The sequence below is a fragment of the Hylobates moloch genome, unplaced genomic scaffold (genome assembly GCF_009828535.3).
Source record: "Hylobates moloch isolate HMO894 unplaced genomic scaffold, HMol_V3 SCAFFOLD_6, whole genome shotgun sequence".
Classification (NCBI taxonomy): domain Eukaryota; kingdom Metazoa; phylum Chordata; class Mammalia; order Primates; family Hylobatidae; genus Hylobates; species Hylobates moloch.
In genome coordinates this window covers 102,309,102-102,329,346 of record NW_026652281.1, presented here as the reverse complement: position 1 = coordinate 102,329,346, position 20,245 = coordinate 102,309,102, and the positions used below count along the sequence as shown (strand labels likewise).

General features: G+C 45.6%; 1 protein-coding gene across 2 annotated transcripts in view; it reads left to right on the top strand.

Moving 5' to 3' along the window:
- Positions 1–20,245, top strand: part of DYNC1LI2 (dynein cytoplasmic 1 light intermediate chain 2) — a 32,269-nt gene that overhangs the window by 7,731 nt on the left and 4,293 nt on the right. Inside the window, exons 4-12 of one of the 2 annotated variants that reach the window (XM_032157555.2) lie at positions 1,464–1,694; positions 7,829–7,998; positions 10,056–10,149; positions 11,890–12,025; positions 14,141–14,252; positions 15,270–15,329; positions 16,114–16,155; positions 16,551–16,668; positions 18,458–18,574. In XM_032157555.2, coding sequence (XP_032013446.1) covers positions 1,464–1,694; positions 7,829–7,998; positions 10,056–10,149; positions 11,890–12,025; positions 14,141–14,252; positions 15,270–15,329; positions 16,114–16,155; positions 16,551–16,668; positions 18,458–18,574 — 1,080 coding nt within the window. The remainder of the gene's footprint in view (positions 1–1,463; positions 1,695–7,828; positions 7,999–10,055; positions 10,150–11,889; positions 12,026–14,140; positions 14,253–15,269; positions 15,330–16,113; positions 16,156–16,550; positions 16,669–18,457; positions 18,575–20,245) is intronic. The other variant, XM_032157557.2, reaches the window with a different exon arrangement.

The following is a 20,245-nucleotide window of genomic DNA, read 5'->3' as shown; positions in this document are numbered from 1 at the left end:
TACTCGGAAGGCTTAAGTGGGTGGATCACTAGCCCAGGAAATTGAGACTGCAGTTGCCACTGCACTCCAGCCTGGGTGTCTCAGACCCTGTCTCAAAAATAAATACATACATACATACCAGTTCTTGATCAATTTTATTTCAACTGTACTTTTACTCTTTGCTCTATTTACTCCCCACTAGATGATTTTGAAGCAGATTTCAGACATTAAATTTTATCTATGTATACTGCCATAAGGACGTCTAAGATAAGGATTTTTTAAAAACATAACCATATTATTATCATAACAAAAAATTACTAATTCCCCAATATAATTAGGCATCTGGTAATTCATACCTCAATTTATGTAAGTGATGATTTTATCTTCACATTTAAATACAAAGGTTCTGTCTCTTTGGCGTCCTTTATAGTATGTGAATGCATTGTTTAGTGTGACCAGCACAAGAAGGGCTTGTTTAAACATAGGCTTTTCAGCACAGCTCACTGCTTCACTGATTGCTGTTATCTTAGGATGATGGATTATTTAGATTGTGGCATAGTTGACCAGTGAACATTAGTATCTTTTAGTTCTTATTGAAAGCTAAGATACCCTCACTCTTTTTTTTTTTTTTTTTTTTGAGACCAAGTCTCATTCTGTCATCCAGGCTGGAGTGCAGTGGCACGATCTCGACTCACTGCCTCCGGGGTTCAAGTGATTCTCCTACCTCAGCCTCCCAAGTAGCTGGGATTACAGGCGTGTGCCACCATGCCCAGCTAAATTTTGTATTTTTAATAGAGACGGGTTTCACCATGCTGGCCAGGCTGGTCTTGAACTCCCGATCTCGTGATCTGCTCGCCTCGGCCTCCCAAAGTGCGGGGATTACAGGCGTAAGCCACCACGCCGGTCCGATACCCTCACTCTTCGTAGACATTTTGGAAACCTTTTTAGGTGTGAACACTTCCTATATTACCGTAGTTTTTTTTTGTTTGTTTGTTTGTTTTTTGAGACGGACTCTCATTCTATCGTGCATTGGCACAATCTCAGCTCATCGCAACCTCTACTTCCTGGGTTCAAGCAATTCTCCTGCCTCAGCCTGCTAAGTAGCCGGGATTACAGGCGAGTGTCATGATTCCCGGCTAATTTGTTTTGTACTTTTAGTAGAGATGGGGTTTTGCCATGTTGGCCAGGCTGGTCTTGAACCCCTGACCTCAAGTGATCCACCTGCCTCAGCCTCTCAAAGTGTTGGGATTACAGGTGTGAGCCACCATGCCTGGACCCTATATTACTGTAGTTTTAAAGGCACCAGGACCAAGGATTGCTGTCTACTGAGCACTTGGGCACTTTTTGGTTTGGATTTCCAAATTTTGCATTCTATTTAGAATTCATAGCTGACACCTTCAAGATCTTCCTGATGTGTCTGTTTCTACAGCTGTGCTGATGGTCACCGTCAGGTGGTAACTAGCTTCATTCACTTCTTTTCTCAGATCACACACGCTGCAATGTGTGGATTCTGGATGGAGACTTGTACCACAAAGGCCTGCTGAAATTTGCAGTTTCTGCTGAATCCTTGCCAGAGACCCTCGTCATTTTTGTTGCAGACATGTCTAGACCTTGGACTGTGATGGAATCTCTGCAGAAATGGGCTAGTGTTTTACGTGAGCACATTGATAAAATGAAAATTCCACCAGAAAAAATGAGGGAGCTGGAACGGAAGTGTGAGTAAAATACAATTTTCTTAATTGGGAAATTCACTAGTCTCTTTAGATGGTTCGAATCACTTTCCTTTTCCCAATCCTAGAGGCCTCCCTTGCTTTGTGGTTTTGTTTTTTTTTGCACCATTTATTTCAGAGTTCCTCTTGTAAACTCAGTAGTCAAAAGTATTCAAAGCAGTCTTTAACTCAAGTGTCACAAGTTGAAGAAAACAAATCAATATTTATTATCTTCATTGGTTTCCATTTCAAGTAAGAGTTCTTCCCTCACTCCCTAAAATGTGTTAAGTTCTGTGGATCTCTGTGCTTTTCTGTTACTCTCTGTCTGCTGAGTTAACATCAGAGGATGTGAGGGTTTGCTGTGGTCTCTGCAGCTTGAGTTCACTGCCCTGGAATTCCATTAAGGCCCTATGGACCCTCATGTTGGCAGGCTTAGAGGAAGTCCTAAAAAAGACAAAGCTTTCAGCTCCTTAGTGTTCATTTTGGAATCCAGTAAAATATGATTTTAGTTAGAAATAGGAGGGTTTTTTTTTTTTTTTTTTGTCATTAACATGAAAGGTTATTTTAAGACTAAGGACATCCAAGCCCTTTTGACAACAAAGAACTTTCAAATTAAAGGAAGTTTGTTTGGGTTTTTTTTTTCCTTAATCTGGTTCAGAAGCTTGTTTTTCCTTTCCCTTGCTTCTGTGCAGTTACATCATCTTCTGTCCACTTGCCAGGGAAATGGGAGGGGCAGGGGCTGGAGCCATGGCAGCAGCAGCAGCCGTCCTGGCCAGGGCAAGTTTGACCCAGCCTGGCATATTTCCACAGGATGACATCACCCCCTCTGGTGAATTAATGAGGGCCTCTCGGACATGGCACACGAGATCTTCACACTTACTGGCAGAATGGTTCAGAAATTTTGATGCGCTTTTGAAATCAAATTTCTAGCAGTGTGTTTTCTGTCCCGTACTTCATCTTGCTTCTGTCCCACGTTGGCTGAAACAATGAGTTTAACATTGCATTCTTCGGTTTGTTGTGCATGTGTATATTTCCCTGGTCACCCGCATGTGTACTACTGTGATTGTTATGCAGCTCAGCTCATGTGTCTTCAACCACTGACCTTTCTAGATAATGCCTCTTTTTCCCTGAAATAGAGCCCTTAAGGACAACTTCTCTGAATAGTTCTGAGTCTGAAGACCTGCTTTCATCCACTGCACAGACAGCTTTGTGCCCAGATGAGTGGGCTAATGCACTGGCGACTTCAGTTCTCTGAAGCTGTTTTCTTAGAGTGATAACCTTGTAGAGATCTGTTAAGAGAGAAAAGAGAGAGATTGAGCCAATATTGTTTTTTCCCAGATAGGGAAAGTGTCTGCCCTATACTGTACCAGGTACCAGGTACCAGGTACTGTTCTATGTGCTGGAGATACAGTAAATAAAATGCCTGCTCCTGGGGAGCTTAAATTCCCATGAAACACTGAATTTATTTTGTGATTTAGTCATTGATGGCTGTTATTTAGGATTAGACTCAGCTGCATGTGACATAAAACCTGAGGTAATATAATGGCTTAAATAAGACTGAGGGTTATTTCTCTCTTGTAAATGAAATCTAGAAGTGTAGGTAGTTGAGGACTGGAAATTAGAGCCCTGGGAAGACAGCTGGAGGACCTTGCTCCTTTGTGCTTACTGCTTTGTCATTTCTAGGGTGTGGTTCTCTTCCTCCTGACAGAGAGCTCTAGCCTTCACATCCGTGTTCCAGTCAGCAGGATGGAAGAAGAGAAATGCAGGGCTGCGGGGGCTGCTGCCTCTTAAGGAGGCTGGGATATGTAATCTTTACTTTGGGTTGCCATGTGTTCTTAATATCAAAGTTCAGTTTGGTTATAAGGAGGAAGAGGAGAGAGGACACCGTAGAGCAGCTAGCAATTGCTGGAACCATGTCTCATGACTCTGGTTGGTTTTCCATTGGCCTCTCTGCCGTCACCACCCCTTCTCAGATGTTTAGAATGGTAGCCATGTCTTTGTGTTGTATGTTGGAGGAGCCTTTGTTAATACTGGGTTTAGGTTACGTTTTAATAAAGCAGTTGGCTATCCTCTTGCCCAGAGGACTCTTGCTTTCCAGATTAATTGGACTCCAGATATTATATGGAATGAGTGAAGGGCTGTTATTCAACCTGGTTTCCAGTCCAACACCAGTCTCCAGTCTTCTGATTTTGGAAAGCTGCTCCATGGCTGGCCACTCTCTTAGGGTTAGGTTCCCAGTGGTTTTGTGTCTGTGGCAGCTGTTTGGCTGCAGGGATCATCTGAGTGAGAGGGAAAGCATCCCCTATAGCCACCAGAAGGTGGCGCTTTTTTGTACTTTAGTCTTTATTGTTTTATATCTGGGGCTTTTCTTATGCTTATGTAGGACTATGGGGTCTTCTCAGGACTGTGAAACCAATAAATGAGGTAGGAGGGAAAAGTTGAGAGAGAAGCTGCGGCAGCAGTGAAGATGCTCTGTGATCTTGTACCCTCTCCCATCTGATTCCAAAGGGAAGCCCCAAGTGGGCTGATGTCCCCTGCTGTGAAATACTCACCATCTCACCATCTGGAGAAACTGCAGTATGTGTATACCCAAGAAAAAAATGCACGTTTTACTATCCAACTTACATAGTCCTTCCTCTTTTTAATACTGCCTTTTCACTCATGTTATGTACATTTGCTTTGCTTTCTAAAATGCTAAGTTGGCCAGGCGCAGTGGCTCAATGCCTGTAACCCCAGCACTTTGGGAAGCTGAAGTGGGCCAACTGGTTGAGCCCAAGAGTTTGACACCAGCCTGGGCAACATGGTGAAACCCCGTCTCTACAAAAATTTAGCCAGTCATGGTGGTACATGCCTGTAGTAGTCCCAGCTACTCAGAGGCAGACAAATTGATTGAGCCCAGCAGGTCGAGGCTGCAGTGAGCCATGATTGTGCCACTACCCTGCAGCCTGGGCAACAGAGCCAAGACCCTATCTCAAAAAAAAATAAATAAAATGCTAAGTTATTTAAAAATATGAATTTCCTACTGTTGTTGGGCAGCCACAATTAAGTCATTCCTTTAAAGCATGAATAATCTAGGGCTTCTGAACTATTTTCTCCTCATGGCACAGGTAAAATACAGGAGAAAAGTTTACAGTGCACAAGGTAATGGGGTGGAGGTTCGTGGAGCCAGCTGTCTGAGCTGCCTGCCTCCACCATCCAACCGTAGCTTAGCTCACCTGTGAGCCTTTCCAGGCTCTGTGCTTCTCACTGTCTGGGAAGCCCTAGTTGAGTGCCTCATGAGATCTTGGGGCATTAGATCTTGCCCAATTAAGCCATTGTATATTTTATTGATTTGAAGATTTGTTAAAAGTGCTTTTAAAGAGAAAAATGTGAGAATATTTGATTCCTTTAAAGACCCTTCAACAACCACATGAAGTTCTTCTCTGTTTTTATCCAAAATGGAGTAAAGGTTATTTGACTAGATTATTTATATTGACAGTGAAGTTGTGTGTGTGTGTGTGTGTGTGTGTGTGTGTTGTTTTGTTTTTTTTGTTTTTTGTTTTGTTTTGTTTTGTTTTTTGAGACAGAGTCTCACTGTCACCCAGCCTAGAGTGCAATGTCACGATTTCGGCTCACTGCAACCTCCACCTCCTGGGTTCAAGTGATTCTCCTGCCTCAGCCTCCCAAGTAGCTGGGATTACAGGTGCCTGCCACCATGCCTGGCTAATTTTTGTATTTTTAGTAGAGACAAGGTTTCACCATGTTGGCCAGGCTGGTGTCGAACTCCTGACCTCATGATCCACTCGCCTTGGCCTGCCAGAGTTCTGGGATTACAGACATAAGCCACCGCGGTTAGCCTGACAGTGAAGGTATATGAATGAGCTTAATTAAAGAGATGCTGTAGGCCGGGCACTGTGGCTCACGCCTGTAATCCCAGCTCTTTGGGAGGCTGAGGTGGGTGGATCACAAGGTCAGGAGTTCAAGATCAGCCTGGCCAAGATGGTGAAACCCTGTGTCTATTAAAAATACAAAACAAAATTAGCCAGGCTTGGTGGTGGGTGCCTGTAATCCCAGCTACTCAGGAGGCTGAGGCAGAGAATTGCTTAAACCCAGGTGGTGGAGGATGCAGTGAGCTGAGATTGTGCCACTGCACTCCAGCCTGGGTGACAGAGCGAAGCTCCATCTCAAAAAAAACAAAAAGAGATGCTGTAGAGATGAAATATCACATCTGCACTTTAGGGCCTAATCAGTTAGTTTTCAGTTTGCTCACTATTACATAAAAGACAGAGCTCTCAGATAATTTCAGAAGCTCATATAATAGTAACGTCAAATCTTTGTAAATAAAAACTCGTGGTTTTGAAATGTTTGAATTCTGTTCTGTGGGTGAAGAGGAGCAGGTAGGACCTTTCTCTAGGTCCTCTTCAGTCTTGTTATTTGAATTTACTTAGCATGTTGGTGAGAGTAAAAGGCCTTTGATCCTTCAGTCTTACTGGACTTAGAAGGGTAGAGCTGCCTGTTTTCTTCTCTGGCTCAAGGTAGCTTTAACTGTTGCATTTTTTGTTCTCTGGCTCAACATGAGAGCCTTGAAGTGCCCACATAAAGGTGCAGAGCTGTGGGCTTTGTGGTCACTTGGCTTAACTGAGGCTCGGACCATTGTCACCTTAATGGCCTTCCTTAGCTGGATTAGTGAACATTGTATGCCAATAAGTGGCTGTTGTACCACTGACCCTTTCTTGTGTTAGGCAGGAATAGGCCGTGAACACTGCACAAGTGACTTGGGATCCCCAAAAGATGAGACTGAGTCCACGAGAGTGAGGATAATAAGGAAATACATCTGGTGCTGGGCAAGACCAGCGTGGTTACTCAGTGCTGACAAGCTTCAGCTGTGTGGAAACAGCATGTTCTTATAAAATTCAAATTGTTTCATTAAGCTTTTTTTTTTTTGAGACGGAGTCTCGCTGTGTCTTACTGCAACCTCTGACTCCCTGGTTCCAGTGAGTCTCCCGCCTCAGCCTCCCAAGTAGCTGGGATTACAGGCACGTGCTGCCACACCCAGCTAATTTTTGTATTTTTAGCAGAGACGGGGTTTCATCATGTTGGCCAGGATGGAAACTTTTTGTTTTGTTTTGAGGTATAGTCTCACCCTGTTGCCCAGACTGGAGTACAGTTATGCAATCTCAGCTCACTGCAACCTCCACCTCCCAGGTTTAGGCGATTCTCGTGCCTTAGCACAAGTCCCCAAGTAGCTGGGACTACAGGTGCACCACCACCCCCAGCATAATTTTTGTATTTTTAGTACAGATGGGGTTTTTGCCATGTTGGCCAGGCTGGTCTCAAACTCCAGACCTCAGGTGAACCACCCGCCCCGGCCTCCCAAAGTGCTGGGATTATAGGCATGAGCCACCGCGCCCAGCTCATTAGGCGTTTCTAATGAGGACTGTGATGAGTATTGTAAGTTATAGCTGTTTCTAATGGTCGGCTATGTTGAAGTAACACAGTTCAACTCTTCTGGTATTCTGAAAATGTAAGATACATAAGAAAAGTGGCTTTCTTCATGGTAAGAACTATTGAAACCTTAGTATTTTTTAAAAACCTGTTTAAGGGCCAGACATGGTGGTTCAAGACTGTAATCCCATAATCCCAGCACTTTGGAAAGCTGAGGTAGCAGGATCTCTGCAGCCCAAGAGTTTGAGACCAGTCTGGCAACACAGGAAGATCCCACCTCTACAAAAATTTTAAAAGTAGCTGGGTGTGGTGGCACATGCCTTTAGTCTCAGCTACTTGGGAAGCTGAAGTGGGAAGATCACTTGAGCTCATAAGATGGTGGTATCACACCACTGCACTTCAGCCTGGGCAACGGAGCAAGACTTTGTCTCAAAGAAGAAGAAAAAAAAAAACCTGTTCAGGGGTGTGGTGCAATTAAAGATGCCCAGGGGAATGTCTTTGCTGCCCCGATGTTACAAAGCTCACACTGAATATGTCAGAATTGGCATTTTGTATCACCATCCCCAAATCCTTGATTTTGCAGTTGGATGTGACTAGGAAGTTTGTCACACACAACTGCCTGTGTTTTGTGCTTGTTATTGCCTTCTTTTCAGTGTTCTAAAGCTAACATGTATTTTTATTTATGTGCGTGTGATTTTTTTCCCTTTTTCCCCCAGTTGTGAAAGATTTTCAAGACTATATGGAACCTGAAGAAGGTTGTCAAGGTTCCCCACAGAGAAGAGGCCCTCTGACCTCAGGCTCCGATGAAGAAAATGTTGCCCTGCCTCTGGGGGACAATGTGCTGACTCATAACCTGGGGATCCCGGTGTTGGTGGTGTGCACAAAGGTGCGTGCCAGGGGGTTGTTGGCTTGGCTGGGTTCAGGTGGTGAACAGTCACCATCTGAAAGTTTGAGAAACTGTTGACATTTTTTTCCCAAGGGAGAGTTGGGCTTATTGAGATTCATTAAGGTACATTGAATATGTCAAGACAGAAAAAATTATCATGTAAATTGGAAATTTAAATGCAGGAAACATGACTAGTCAGTTTGCTCATGGCCTAGGGTTAATGTCTCTGAAGCACTGTTGACTTTCAAACTTAGAACTTACAGCAGTTGGCCAGTTGCAGTGGCTCACGCCTGTAATCTCAGCACTTTGGGTGGCTGAAGTGGGCGGATCACGAGGTCAGTAGATGGAGACCATCCTGGCTAACACGGTGAAACCCCGTCTCTACAAAAAATATAAAAAATTAGCCGGGCGTGGTGGCGGGCGCCTGTGGTCCCAGCTACTTGGGAGGCTGAGTGAGGTAGGAGAATGGCGTGAACCCAGGAGGCGGAGCTTGCAGTGAGCTGAGATCGTGCCAGTGCACTTCAGCCTGGGGGATAGAGTGAGACTCCATCTCAAAAAATAAAAATAAAAAAAAGGAACTCACAGCAGTTTCCTTAAGGCTATTTAAATCAGTTGATGTGGTCCAAACTAATGGTGGAAAATTAGAATGATGAGGTAGGAATAGAAATTAAGTTCAGTCATGCCAGACATGGTGGCTCATGTAATCCCAGCACTTTGGGAGGCTCAGGTGGGTGGATCATTTGAGGTCAGGAGTTCAAGACCAGCCTGGCCAACGTGGTGAAACCCTGTCTCTACTAAAATAGAAAAATTGGCCGGGCGTGCTGGCAGGCGCCTGTCATCCCAGCTACTCGGGGGCTGAGGCAGGAGAATTGCTTGAGCTGTGAGGCTGAGGTTGCAGTGAGCTGAGATGGCGCCACTGCACTCCATCCTGGGCAACAGAGTGAGACTATGTCTCAAAAGAAAAAGAAAAAAGAAACTAAGTTCGGTCATAGAGAAATAAAGTTGTATCTCTCTTTTTTTTTTTTTTTTTTTTTTTGAAGAGGGGGGTCGCTCTTTTCCCCCGGGTGGGGTGGAGGGGCGCGATCTCGGCTCACTGCAAGCTCCGCCTCCCGGGTTCACGCCATTCTCCTGCCTCAGCCTCTCCGAGTAGCTGGGACTACAGGCGCCCGCCACCACGCCTGGCTAATTTTTTTGTATTTTTAGTAGAGACGGGGTTTCACCGTGGTCTCGATCTCCTGACCTCGTGATCCGCCCGCCTCGGCCTCCCAGAGTGCTGGGATTACAAGCGTGAGCCACTGCGCCCGGCCAGTTGTATCTCTTATATAAGGAAAAACAATAGGTTTTAAAACTTTTTAAATTTTTTTTGTGACGGAGTTTCACTCTTGTTGCCCAGGCTGGCGTACAATGGTGTGATCTCGGATCACTGCAACCTCTGCCTTCCCAGTTCAAGCAATTCTCCTGCCTCAGCCTCCTGAGTAGCTGGGACTACAGGTGCCCGCCACCATGCCTGGCTAATTTTGTATTTTTATTAGAGATGGGGGTTTCTCCATGTTGGTCAGGCTGGTCTCAAACTCCCAACCTCAGGTGATCTGCCCGCCTCGACCTCCCAGAGTATTGGGATTACAAGTGTAAGCCACCACGCTTGGCCACATTTTGAGTTTTAAAAGTTCTTTATTTCCGGTCAGAGCCATCATGTTACCCAATTATAGTGTGCCATTCTCATCCTGTTCTTGAGGATGGAGCCCTGTGGAGTGGAGTGTACAACTGTGTACACTGGGCCTGTCTCCTGATGGGAGCTTGTTTGATGTTTAGAACAAACCGTTAGGTGATCAGGCCTATTACGTCTTCACTCTACAGATAAAAAAAAAAAAAAACCGAGGCCCAAGATGAACGAGAAAAATTTCCAGTTCTTTTTTTACTCTTCTCTAATTAATGCTTGGACCCTGAGCTATGGCTTTCTTCTTTGGAGCCACAATACTTTATTTCTGAAAAACGTGGTGTTCCCATCGTCAGCAGGCAATGAGGCAAAAAGGTGACTCTGTCTGTCTTCCCTGCAGTGTGATGCAGTGAGTGTCCTGGAGAAGGAGCACGATTACAGGGATGAGCATTTGGACTTTATCCAGTCACACCTGCGGAGGTTCTGCCTTCAGTGTATCCTTTGGGCACTGTGTGGGGCCTGGGTCACAGGCTTTCTTCCAAATGGGGCATCTTCAAAGAGATAAAGCACCTCCTGAACCCAGAATAGTGTTCTGCCAAAGAGAATTTGTATATATCTTTTTACTAGGTTTATGTTTTACTGTATCGGAGTTTTAGGTTTATTAACTTCTGTCTACCTTTGATCACTCATTTATTTGTTTTTTTGTTTGTTTGTTTGTTTTAAGATGGTGTTTCACCACTTTGGCCAGGCTAGTCTCAAATTCCTGACCTCAAGTGATCCACCTACCTCAGCCTCCAAAAGTGCTGGGATTATAGCTGTTAGCCACTGCGCTCAGCGTATTTTTCAATTTTTTTTCTGAGATGGAGTCTGCTTTGTCACCCAGGCTGGAGCGCAGTGGTGCAATCTTAGCTCTTGTGCTCCTGGGTTCAAGCAATCCTCCTGCTTCAGCCTCCTGAGTACCTGGGACTACAGGTGTGCGCCACCACTTCCAGATTTTTGTTTGTTTTGAGACAGAGCTTCACTCTTGTTATCCAGGCTGGAGTGCAATGGCATGATCTCGGCTCACTGCAACCTCTGCCTCCTAGGTTCAAGCAACCCTCCTGCCTCAGCCTCCCGAGTAGCTGGGATTACAGGCATGAGCCACCACACCCAGCTAATTTTTGTATTTTTAGTAGAGATGGGGTTTCACCATGTTGGCCAGGCTAGTCTCAAACTCCTGACCTCATGTGATCCACCCACCTCGGCCCCCTCAAAGTGCTGGGATTACAGGCTTGAGCCACCATGCCCGGCCATCTGAATAATTTTTGTATTTTTAGTAGAGACAGGGTTTCAGCATGTTGGCCAGGCTGTTCTCGAATTCCTGACCTCAAGTGATCTACCCTCCTCGGCCTCCCAAAGTGGTGGGATTACAGTCGTAAGCCACTGTGTCCGCCCACTTTTATTAATACTATACATTTGATAAGCTTTCCTATTAAGAATTTAATGTGATCATTTTATCATCACGTTACTTTTATCATACTGTCTTAGAAATATTTTTAAACTTTGCTTTTAGGTAGAAAAGGTCAATTACCAAACAGGGTATTGTTTTATAGGCTACTGGTGTTTCCCATATGTTTATGTTTTGTGCTGTCCATGATAGAGAGGTGGTGTCTGCAGTCTTTTGAGTCCTGTTACTGTAAAAAGCCAGTAGCAGTTGGTGCTATGGTTCCACACCCTCGGGTGGAGGTGAGAGATGAGTTCCTGCTATCTTTTTTGGGATGGCCCATTAGCCTGTTGGCACCCATCCCTCAAAAGTTGGGTTTAATGATAAATTTGGTTGCATGTAGGCATCTGCCTGGGAAGGAGTCTGTGTACCTTGATATTCTGAGAGTGTTTTCCTGGGCTAACCCCAGAGCCAATACTTTACTTCTCAGGAAGTAATCTGTGGGATCAAGACAACAATTTACATGTTAAAAAATAAACTGCACAGCCCACTAGCATCAACATAGCTTTATGCTTTTGACTTCATTCATCTGCTACTATGACCTTTTTACTTTTTTATTTATTTATTTTTTACCAGTGTGCAGTATGCCTGTGTAATACTATAAGCGTTTTAGTTTTTAAAATTGTAATGCTTTCTGTTGCTCATGTATTGATCAAAAACTGATCAACCTATGAGTAGTACTTTGAGGTTGTATGTGTTTGATTTTGTCTCCTCCTGCAGTGAATTGATTTTTCTTAAGCAGATTGATTAGATGGAGCTGCCTTGATTTACACATCAGTGAAAGAAGAGAAAAACCTCGACTTGCTGTATAAGTATATTGTTCATAAAACATACGGTTTCCACTTCACCACCCCTGCCTTAGTTGTGGAAAAGGATGCCGTTTTTATGTGAGTTATTTTGAGATGATGCTTTGAACTCTTCTTTTTAAAGTACATTTGCTTTTTACATTTTACCCCTTCAAGGAAGGTGCCGTCTGTCTGTGTCCTCTACAGCCAGCTCTCTCACTGCACCTTCTCTCTCTCTTCCTTTCCGGATTATGAGACATCTGCCTGAGGGAAGTGGGTGGTGTGGTCAGGGGTGCTGCCTTTCTTCCTCGAGAGCAAGTTGCCAAAACCTAAGCCAGCCATTTTTGGCACTCACTGTCAACTCTGGTAAAATACTGGCTGGGGAGGGAATATAGGGAATTGTGCTTGGGGGATCCTGAATGTCTTCTGTTAAAGTGCCTGCTTTATCTGCTTGTTGGCAGGGATGATTGCAAACATCCTCTCGACATCTCTGTCAGCACGGGCTTTGGCTATATTAAGTGCTTGCTGTGTTTCTGGCATTTCACATTTTGGGAGCCACTGGGATTGATTGTCCTCGATAGAGACTTGGATACCTGTTTTCCTAAGCTGGTGTCTTTCTCTCACTGGAGAATCATAGTGTTGCTGGATGCATAAACATGAAGCTGTGGTCTCTGACAGGACTTGTGTTAGCAGATTGATGTTCAGGCTTCAGTATCCTCCTGACTTAACAAACAATTACATTATTCATTCAGGAAACCTTACTCAGCACCCATTAGGTGCTCAGGTTCTCTGCAAGGAACACAGAAATGAATGATACGTGTTCCTTGCATATGGCACTGTAGAGGGGACATACACAGCTGAAGAAGGGAAGGGCAGTGATGGGGTTATGGAGGAAGTATGGCAGGGAAAGCAGGAGGGTGATGCTGGAAGACAAGTGGTAGATCCCAGGCGGACTGGAAAGAACTGCAATAGGGGGAGCCAGGGAGAGCAGTCTGTGAGAGGCTGGAAATGTGAAAGCCAGGAGCTCTCAGGGAATTGGGTTGCCTCCTGCACAGTCAAGGAGAGTGTCACTCAGGCTAGTCATAGATGGCATACCTACAGGCTTGGGCTGATTTTAGAGAGTTGTTCAGAGCAGTCAGGCAGGCACCAAAGGCACAAGCCCAGTGAGAGGTGTGTTTGGAATCACTTGGTATCCAAATCACATGTCATCCCTAGGAGCAAGGAGACCGGTTGGATTTGGGACTGGTCTGGAATGAAGAAGCATCTCTCAGCTTCCGAAGGCTGCATGGCTCACGGCAGTATCTCAATCATGCCCAGCCCCTTTGCACATTTGGTCCTGTTGGTAGTTACCTCTCTGGTGACTGGCAAAGTCAGCAAGGATATTGGGGTGGAGCACCCTGGCTAAGCACCCTCTTGATTATAGAGCTATGGAGTAGAAGTCAGATGGAGAATGAGAGGCCTGTGAGAACAGTCAGTCAGTTGCCATCTTTCAGAGCTGCTTGAGTTCAAAAGTGTGTCATACAGGACATTTTACCATTGCTACCTTTAAGGGATTCAGGTGGGAACCCTAGGCTGTGGCTTCACATAATGGAACTTGGGTGCCATCCTACCCTGTGATGTTGAGCTGGCCAGCACCGGTGTAGGAACCTCAAGGACTCTGTGCTCCTCTGGTTTGGGGTCTAGGATAAACACAGGCCCTGCTTGCCCCTTGGTTCTAAGACACATCCTCCCATGCCAGCAAAGTTAATGAACCAGTCCACAAGATAACTGTTGAAAGAATTCTTAGAGAAACAACCCACAGGAGGGGAGCCATGACAGAGCCCAAGAAAACCATCCCATCCTGAGCTCTGCCTTCTGTGCTGCTCTCTGCATCCTTTTCTCTGTCGAAACAGCACTCCACTGTGTCCTTGCTCTTCTAGGCGGAGTTGTGGGAGAGTGCTAAATGCTTTGAGTGGGGCAGCCTGTGGAATCAGATCTCATACTGGCTCCTTAGACCTTGGGCCCATGAATTCAGTGTGGAGCAGGACCTGCGATGTTGTTCCGATGGATTATACCACAGTGTATTTTGGCACATCTGCCAAAAGCTACAAACAACCCCCAACAACTACACACTATATCTTGTGAGAAGGGTCCTACCCAGGAGTCCCGAATGTGATCTGAGTATGCTCTAAGGCAGCCCCAGAAAAAGCAATTCAGTCCCTCTCTCTTTGCCTTTAGACCTGCAGGCTGGGACAATGAAAAGAAAATAGCTATTTTACACGAAAATTTTACAACCGTGAAGCCAGAAGATGCATATGAAGACTTTATTGTGAAACCTCCCGTGAGAAAGGTAGTCAAAGACAATTGCTTTAAGGGTTTAGGGCCGGGTGCGGTGGCTGACGCCTGTAATCCCAGCACTTTGGGAGGCCAAGGCAGGCAGATCACATGAGGTCAGGAGTTTGAGACCAGCCTGGCCAACATGGCAAAACCCCATCTCCACTAAAAATACAAAAATTAGCTAGGTATGGTGACAGGCGCCTGTAATCCCAGCTACTTGGGAGGCTGAGGCACGAGAATCACTTGAACCTGGGAGGCAGAGGTTGCAGTGAGTCCAGATTGCGCCACTGCACTCCAACCTGCCAACAGAGCGAGACTCCATATCAAAAAAAAAAAATAGAAAAGAAGAAAAAGGGTTTAGGTGTTTTTTAATGCAAAAAGAAGCCTATAAAGATGGGGCATGGTGGCTCATTCCTGTAATCCCAGCAGTTGGGAGGCTGAGGCAGGAGAATTGCTTGAACCTGGGAGGCGGAGGTTGTAGTGAGCCAAGATCGGGCCACTGTACTCTAGCCTGGGCGACAAGAGCAAGACTCCGTCTCAAAAAAAAAAAAAAAAAAACTATAAAGAAACAGGTCTTACACATTGTATAGTTTGTAGGGGGTGGTGGGGAGTAGTAAGTCCCAGGGCCTTTTTGTTGATCTTTAAATGAGGTCTGGTGTTACGTAAATGGCCCAGGGCTGGTGGGCAGGAGTGATGGAATGCCCACTTGGAGTTGGTGGTGTTTCCCATTAAGTCCTGCCAGTGCTGCCGTTGCCTCTGGATTACTGTTACTGGATCCCCTCATGTGATGTCCTGCAGACCCTGAGGTGTTTAGAACCTGCCAGACTTAAAGACGCCAGTTGGCTACATGCTGCAGCTGGTTTGGGGAGAGGTCTGTGCCAGGCTAGAAAAATATTACTCTGCAGTCTCAGCAGGGATCTCTCAGACCTGTGTTGAAGCCTGAGCCTCAGACTCTCCTTTCGGCATGAAGTTTGACAGTGGTTAGGAGTATTCTTGGCCTGTGGCCACAAACATGTATGTTGCTTCACAGCTGGTCCACGACAAAGAGTTGGCAGCAGAAGATGAGCAGGTGTTCCTAATGAAGCAACAGGTAAGAAGACCAGTGAGGTTAGAACAGAGGCCTTCTCATGCATGAAATGCCAGTTCCTAGGGTGGGATTGGGGTTGTCTGCATGTGGGGAGTCACAAAGAGCTTGCAGTGGTAGAGGGGTTGAAACCAGATCTCCTCATTCCCTCCTATTTCTAGGATTAGTTGGGGATGGACCACCTCCCTTAAGAGATCACCTGCCTGCCTTGCAGACTCTCCTACAGGAATAGTAGGATTCGCGTCTTTTAAGTGCTCTTTCTTTGGAAATGTGGTTTTCTGGCGTAATACTTCCTATGTTGACAGTAACCTGACCACACTTCCATTATTTCATGTAGCCTCACACAGCCCTGTACATAAAGGCAAGTGATGCCCATTTTGCAGGTGAGGAGAGTAACTTCCCCAAGCTGACGGTTTAGAATGCAGACTTCCCATTTCTGTCACCCAGATTATTGTTAGATGTGTCCTGGGTCCACCTATCATCCGCCCAATGGTACAGGCAGGTCAGCAGGAAGTTTTGATGGTTCTTTTTCCAACTGTTTCCTTCTTTTTCCATCTTTTTCCTTTCTGTCCCTTGCTTGCTTCCTTAGCTTCGAAACTGGTTACTTGGAGTATTTTTTTTTTTCACCATATACCAAATGGCTCAATTAAAATTTTTTGGCATTTGTGGTATAAAACAGGACTTGTTGTTAATAGTGCCCTCTAGTGGAGTACTTGGAGTAGTTTTTCTCTAGACCTTCAGTGCTCTCTGCAGGCCTTGGTTAATGGCTAGTTTGTCCCTCTCTTTGCAGTCACTCCTTGCCAAGCAACCAGCTACGCCCACGAGAGCTTCTGTGAGTACCTTACACTAAACAGAGGGTCAAGGCCCAGTGTTGTGGGTGTCGTCAAACTTTATACCATTATTTGCGAGAGCTTATATTTGTGTGGGTTTTGTATTTTCAGTGGGAATTTGGTTTCCCTAAAGACCCATGACCAGAAATATAAAAGAAACTCAAGAAGTTTCTGATGAAAGAATACAACTCTGGGAATTAGAGTGAGCTGGCTTTGTTATCTGAATGTCTTTCTCTCAGGAGAAACAGATCCAGAAAGGGCTTGAATTGAGAGCATACTCCCAGTGCTGTACCATAGCCTGTGAAAAATATCCTGCAGAAGCATGTCTCCATTTGTGGCATATGTATTTTTTGTTATTGTTATGCCTGTGTGTGACCTTAGCTGCTTTTGGACTTAGGAATCTCCTGCAAGAGGACCCTCTGGCTCTCCAAGGACCCAGGGTCGGGGAGGGCCAGCCAGTGTGCCTAGCTCCTCCCCAGGCACGTCAGTAAAAAAGCCGGACCCAAACATCAAAAGTATGTATTCCTCAAACGTATGTCTCTTTGGAGAGTAGTTTAGTTTTAGACCTGAGCCCTGCAGGGGCTGGGTGGCTGAGTCTATAAGGTGGAGATTCATGGAAGCCAGGATATTCTCTTCCCCGATAAGGGCTACTTTCCATTTACCCCATTCCAGAGGAGGAAGGTCCAATGTAGGCAGAGACCAGGGCCTGTTCCTTTGTTAGAATTGGTAGCCCATGCACCTGGCTCTGTGTGAGACCTCGCTTAGGCCCTGTGCATTCTTTCAGGGAGGAATGCAAAATAGTAACTTTATTTTTTTAGAGACGGTTTCACTCTGTCACCCAGCCTGTGGCACAGTGATGCAATCATAGTGCACTGCAGCCTCAAACTCCTGGGTTCAAGTGATCCTCCCATGTCAACCCCGGAGTAGCTGGGACTATAGGCGTGTGCCACCATGCCCAGCTAATTTTTTTAATTTTTATTGTAGGCCAGATGCAGTGGCTCTTGCCTATAATCCTAGTACTCTGGGAGGCCAAGGTGGGAGGATCGCTTGAGCTAAAGAGTTCGAGACTAGCCTGGGCAACATAGTGAGACCTCGCCTCTACAGAAAATTGAAAAATTAGCTGGGCATGATGGTGCTTGCCTCTAGTCCCAGCTACTCAAGTGGATGAAGCGGCAGGATTGCTTGAGCCCAGGGCATAGAGGCTGCAGTTGAACTGTGATTATGCCACCACGCTCCAGCCAGGGTGACAGAGTGAGAGACTGTTTAAAAAAAAAAAAAAAAAAAAAAAAAAAAGGCCGGGCGTGGTGACTCAAGCCTATAATCCTGTAATCTCAGCACTTTGGGAGGCTGAGGCGGGTAGATCACTTGAGGTCAGGAGTTTGAGACCAGCCTGGCCAACATGGTGAAACCTCTGTACTAAAAATACAAAAATTAGCCAGGTGTAATGGTGGACACCTGTAATCCCAGCTACTCGGGAGGCAGAGCCAAGAGAACAGCTTGAACCCGGGAGGTGGAGGTTGCAGTGAACCGAGATTGTGCCATTGCACTCCAGCCTGGGTGACAGAGCAAGACTCCATCTCAGAAAAACACAAACAAAAATATTTTTTATAGAGGTAGGGGGTCTCACTTATGTTGCCGAGGCTGATCTCAAGCTCCTAGCCTCAAGCAGTCCTACGCCCATGGTCTCCCCAAGTGATGGGATTACAGGCGTGAGCCACCACGCCTGGCAGAGGGAGTCACTTTAAAATGTGTATTTTGAATCTGTAGCTTTTGTTTCTCATTATGTTTATATGATGACTATCTATGAATTGTGGGGATTTTTCCCCCTTCACTTCTCTTGTCAAGCTCAATTACTTTTCAGATTAAGTAGCTTTTATCCCAGTAACTTAGTGATACTCACAGATACTGCCTGCAGTAAAATCATTAAAAAACAGTTTTATTTAATGCTTGCATGTTTGATGGGTGTCTTCTATTCAGGATGTGAGCTTTTCACAGCAGGTTTGCAATGTTAAGTGCTCATGCAACTTTGAAAAACACTGTCTCATGGACGGGGAGGTGGTGTGGAACACAGGTTATCTATTCTGCCCCCAAACAAGTGGGAAATGTAAACATGGTTCCGCTTAGTAATCATGCTAAGTAGCCTTAGCAGTAGCAGTGTAAAGGCATCATAGCGAATGAATGTTATCAAAATCCTAGGAAGCTGATAGCCACAAGTGGCTAATGCCAAGCTGAGAACTACGGTGTTTAATTTTGTGTAAGTCTTCCAGTTTATATGATGCTTTTTTTTCCTTTAATTTTCCTTAGATAATGCAGCAAGTGAAGGGGTGTTGGCCAGCTTCTTCAACAGTCTGTTGAGTAAAAAGACAGGCTCTCCTGGAAGTCCTGGTGCTGGTGGGGTGCAGAGCACAGCCAAGAAGTCAGGTACAGAAGGGCCCTGGAGACCTGTGACTCTTGTGGTTGAGTAGTGCTGCAAGGATGGAGAGACAGACACCTGCCCTGCAGACCCTGCAGTGTCCTGAATAGCCAAGCAAGGAAGCAGGTCTTCATTTCCTATTGAGCAGTGTGCCGTGCTTTCAGTGGGATTGCCTTGCTACCATGCAAGTTTCCTTGGCACATTGAGAGTAGGATTTGTGTACATTTGGGTTCTCGGGAACTGGGTGTTGGGTGAGTTGAGGTATAGCCTAAATTACATATGTGGCCCTGTTGTAGAACCTCTCCAGTAGAAGTCATGGTCCATGGAGGGTGTACCAGTGACTTTTTTTTTTTTTTTTTTTTTTGAGACAGCATCTCACTCTGTTGCCCCGGCTAGAGTACAGTGGTGTGATCTCGGCTCACTGCAACCTCTGCCTCCCGGGTTCAAGTGATTCTCCTGCTTCAGCCTCCTGAGTAGCGGGGACTACAGGCACGCACCACCACGCCCAGCTAATTTTTGTGTTTATGGTAGAGATGGGGTTTCACCATATTGGCCAGGCTGGTCTCGAACTCCTGACCTTGTGATCCGCCCACTTCAGCCTCCCAAAGTGCTGCGAGCCACCACCCGCAGCTGACATTTTTTTTTTTTTTAAATAGAGATGGAATCTTGCTCTGTCGCCCAGGCTGGAGTACAGTGGCATGATCTCAGCTCACTACCAACCTCCGCCGCCTGGGTTCAAGCAATTCTCTTGCCTCAGCCTCCCAAGTAGCTGGGACTACAGGCACGTGCCACCACATCTGGCTAATTTTTTTGTATTTTTAGTAGAAACGGTTTTTCGCCATATTGGCCAGGCTGTTCTCGAGCTCCTGACCTCAGGTGATCCACCTGCCTCGGCCTCCCAAAGTGCTGGGATTAGTGCACCTGGCCTACTTTTAATTTTTTAAAATTATTCTAAAGCCTTAGTTGTTCTGAACCAGTGATGTTTTATTTGTTCTATTTTTTTTTTCTGTGATGCTTTGTAAGGATTTTTGTTTACTCCACTGCCCCTAATTTTGCTGTGAACCCTCACTGTCTCACTGCAGAGTCAGGGCCTCCTCCTCCCTGAAGCTCCCTACTTGTCACATACACACCTCTGTGGCAGCCACCCACCTGTCCTTCCATGTAAGCAGGTAGGGCAGGTCTATGTCTTGGAGATCTCTGAAACAAAACAAAACATATTTTCCTTGGGAATTACACATTTTCCCAAGAAGCTGGAGGACATTTTAAGGGGTCTTTGCTTTCCATTTTCCATTGGCTATAAGGTATGTTTATACATTGTTTTCCCTAATTGATGTCTTCAGGGTAGAGGAGACCCTCAGGAAATCACTTGGGGCAGCCTGGGCCTCCAGTGGCTCCCATGTTCTAAGAAACTCAGAGTCTGGTCTAGCGGCCCAGCCTCTGGGCTGGTAGTATTCCGTTCTGGGAAATAGGTGTCTATTTCTAGGCCTGTTAGCATCTGACAGCAGAAAAACACAAGTACAGACTTTGTGCAGGACTGAACTATCTTATTTCTTTTTTTTTTTTTTTGAGACGGAGTCTTGCTCTGTAACCCAGGCTGGAGTGCAGTGGTGCGATCTCGGCTCTCTGCAAGCTCCGCCTCCCAGGTCCAGGCCATTCTCCCCCTTCAGGCTCCCGAGTAG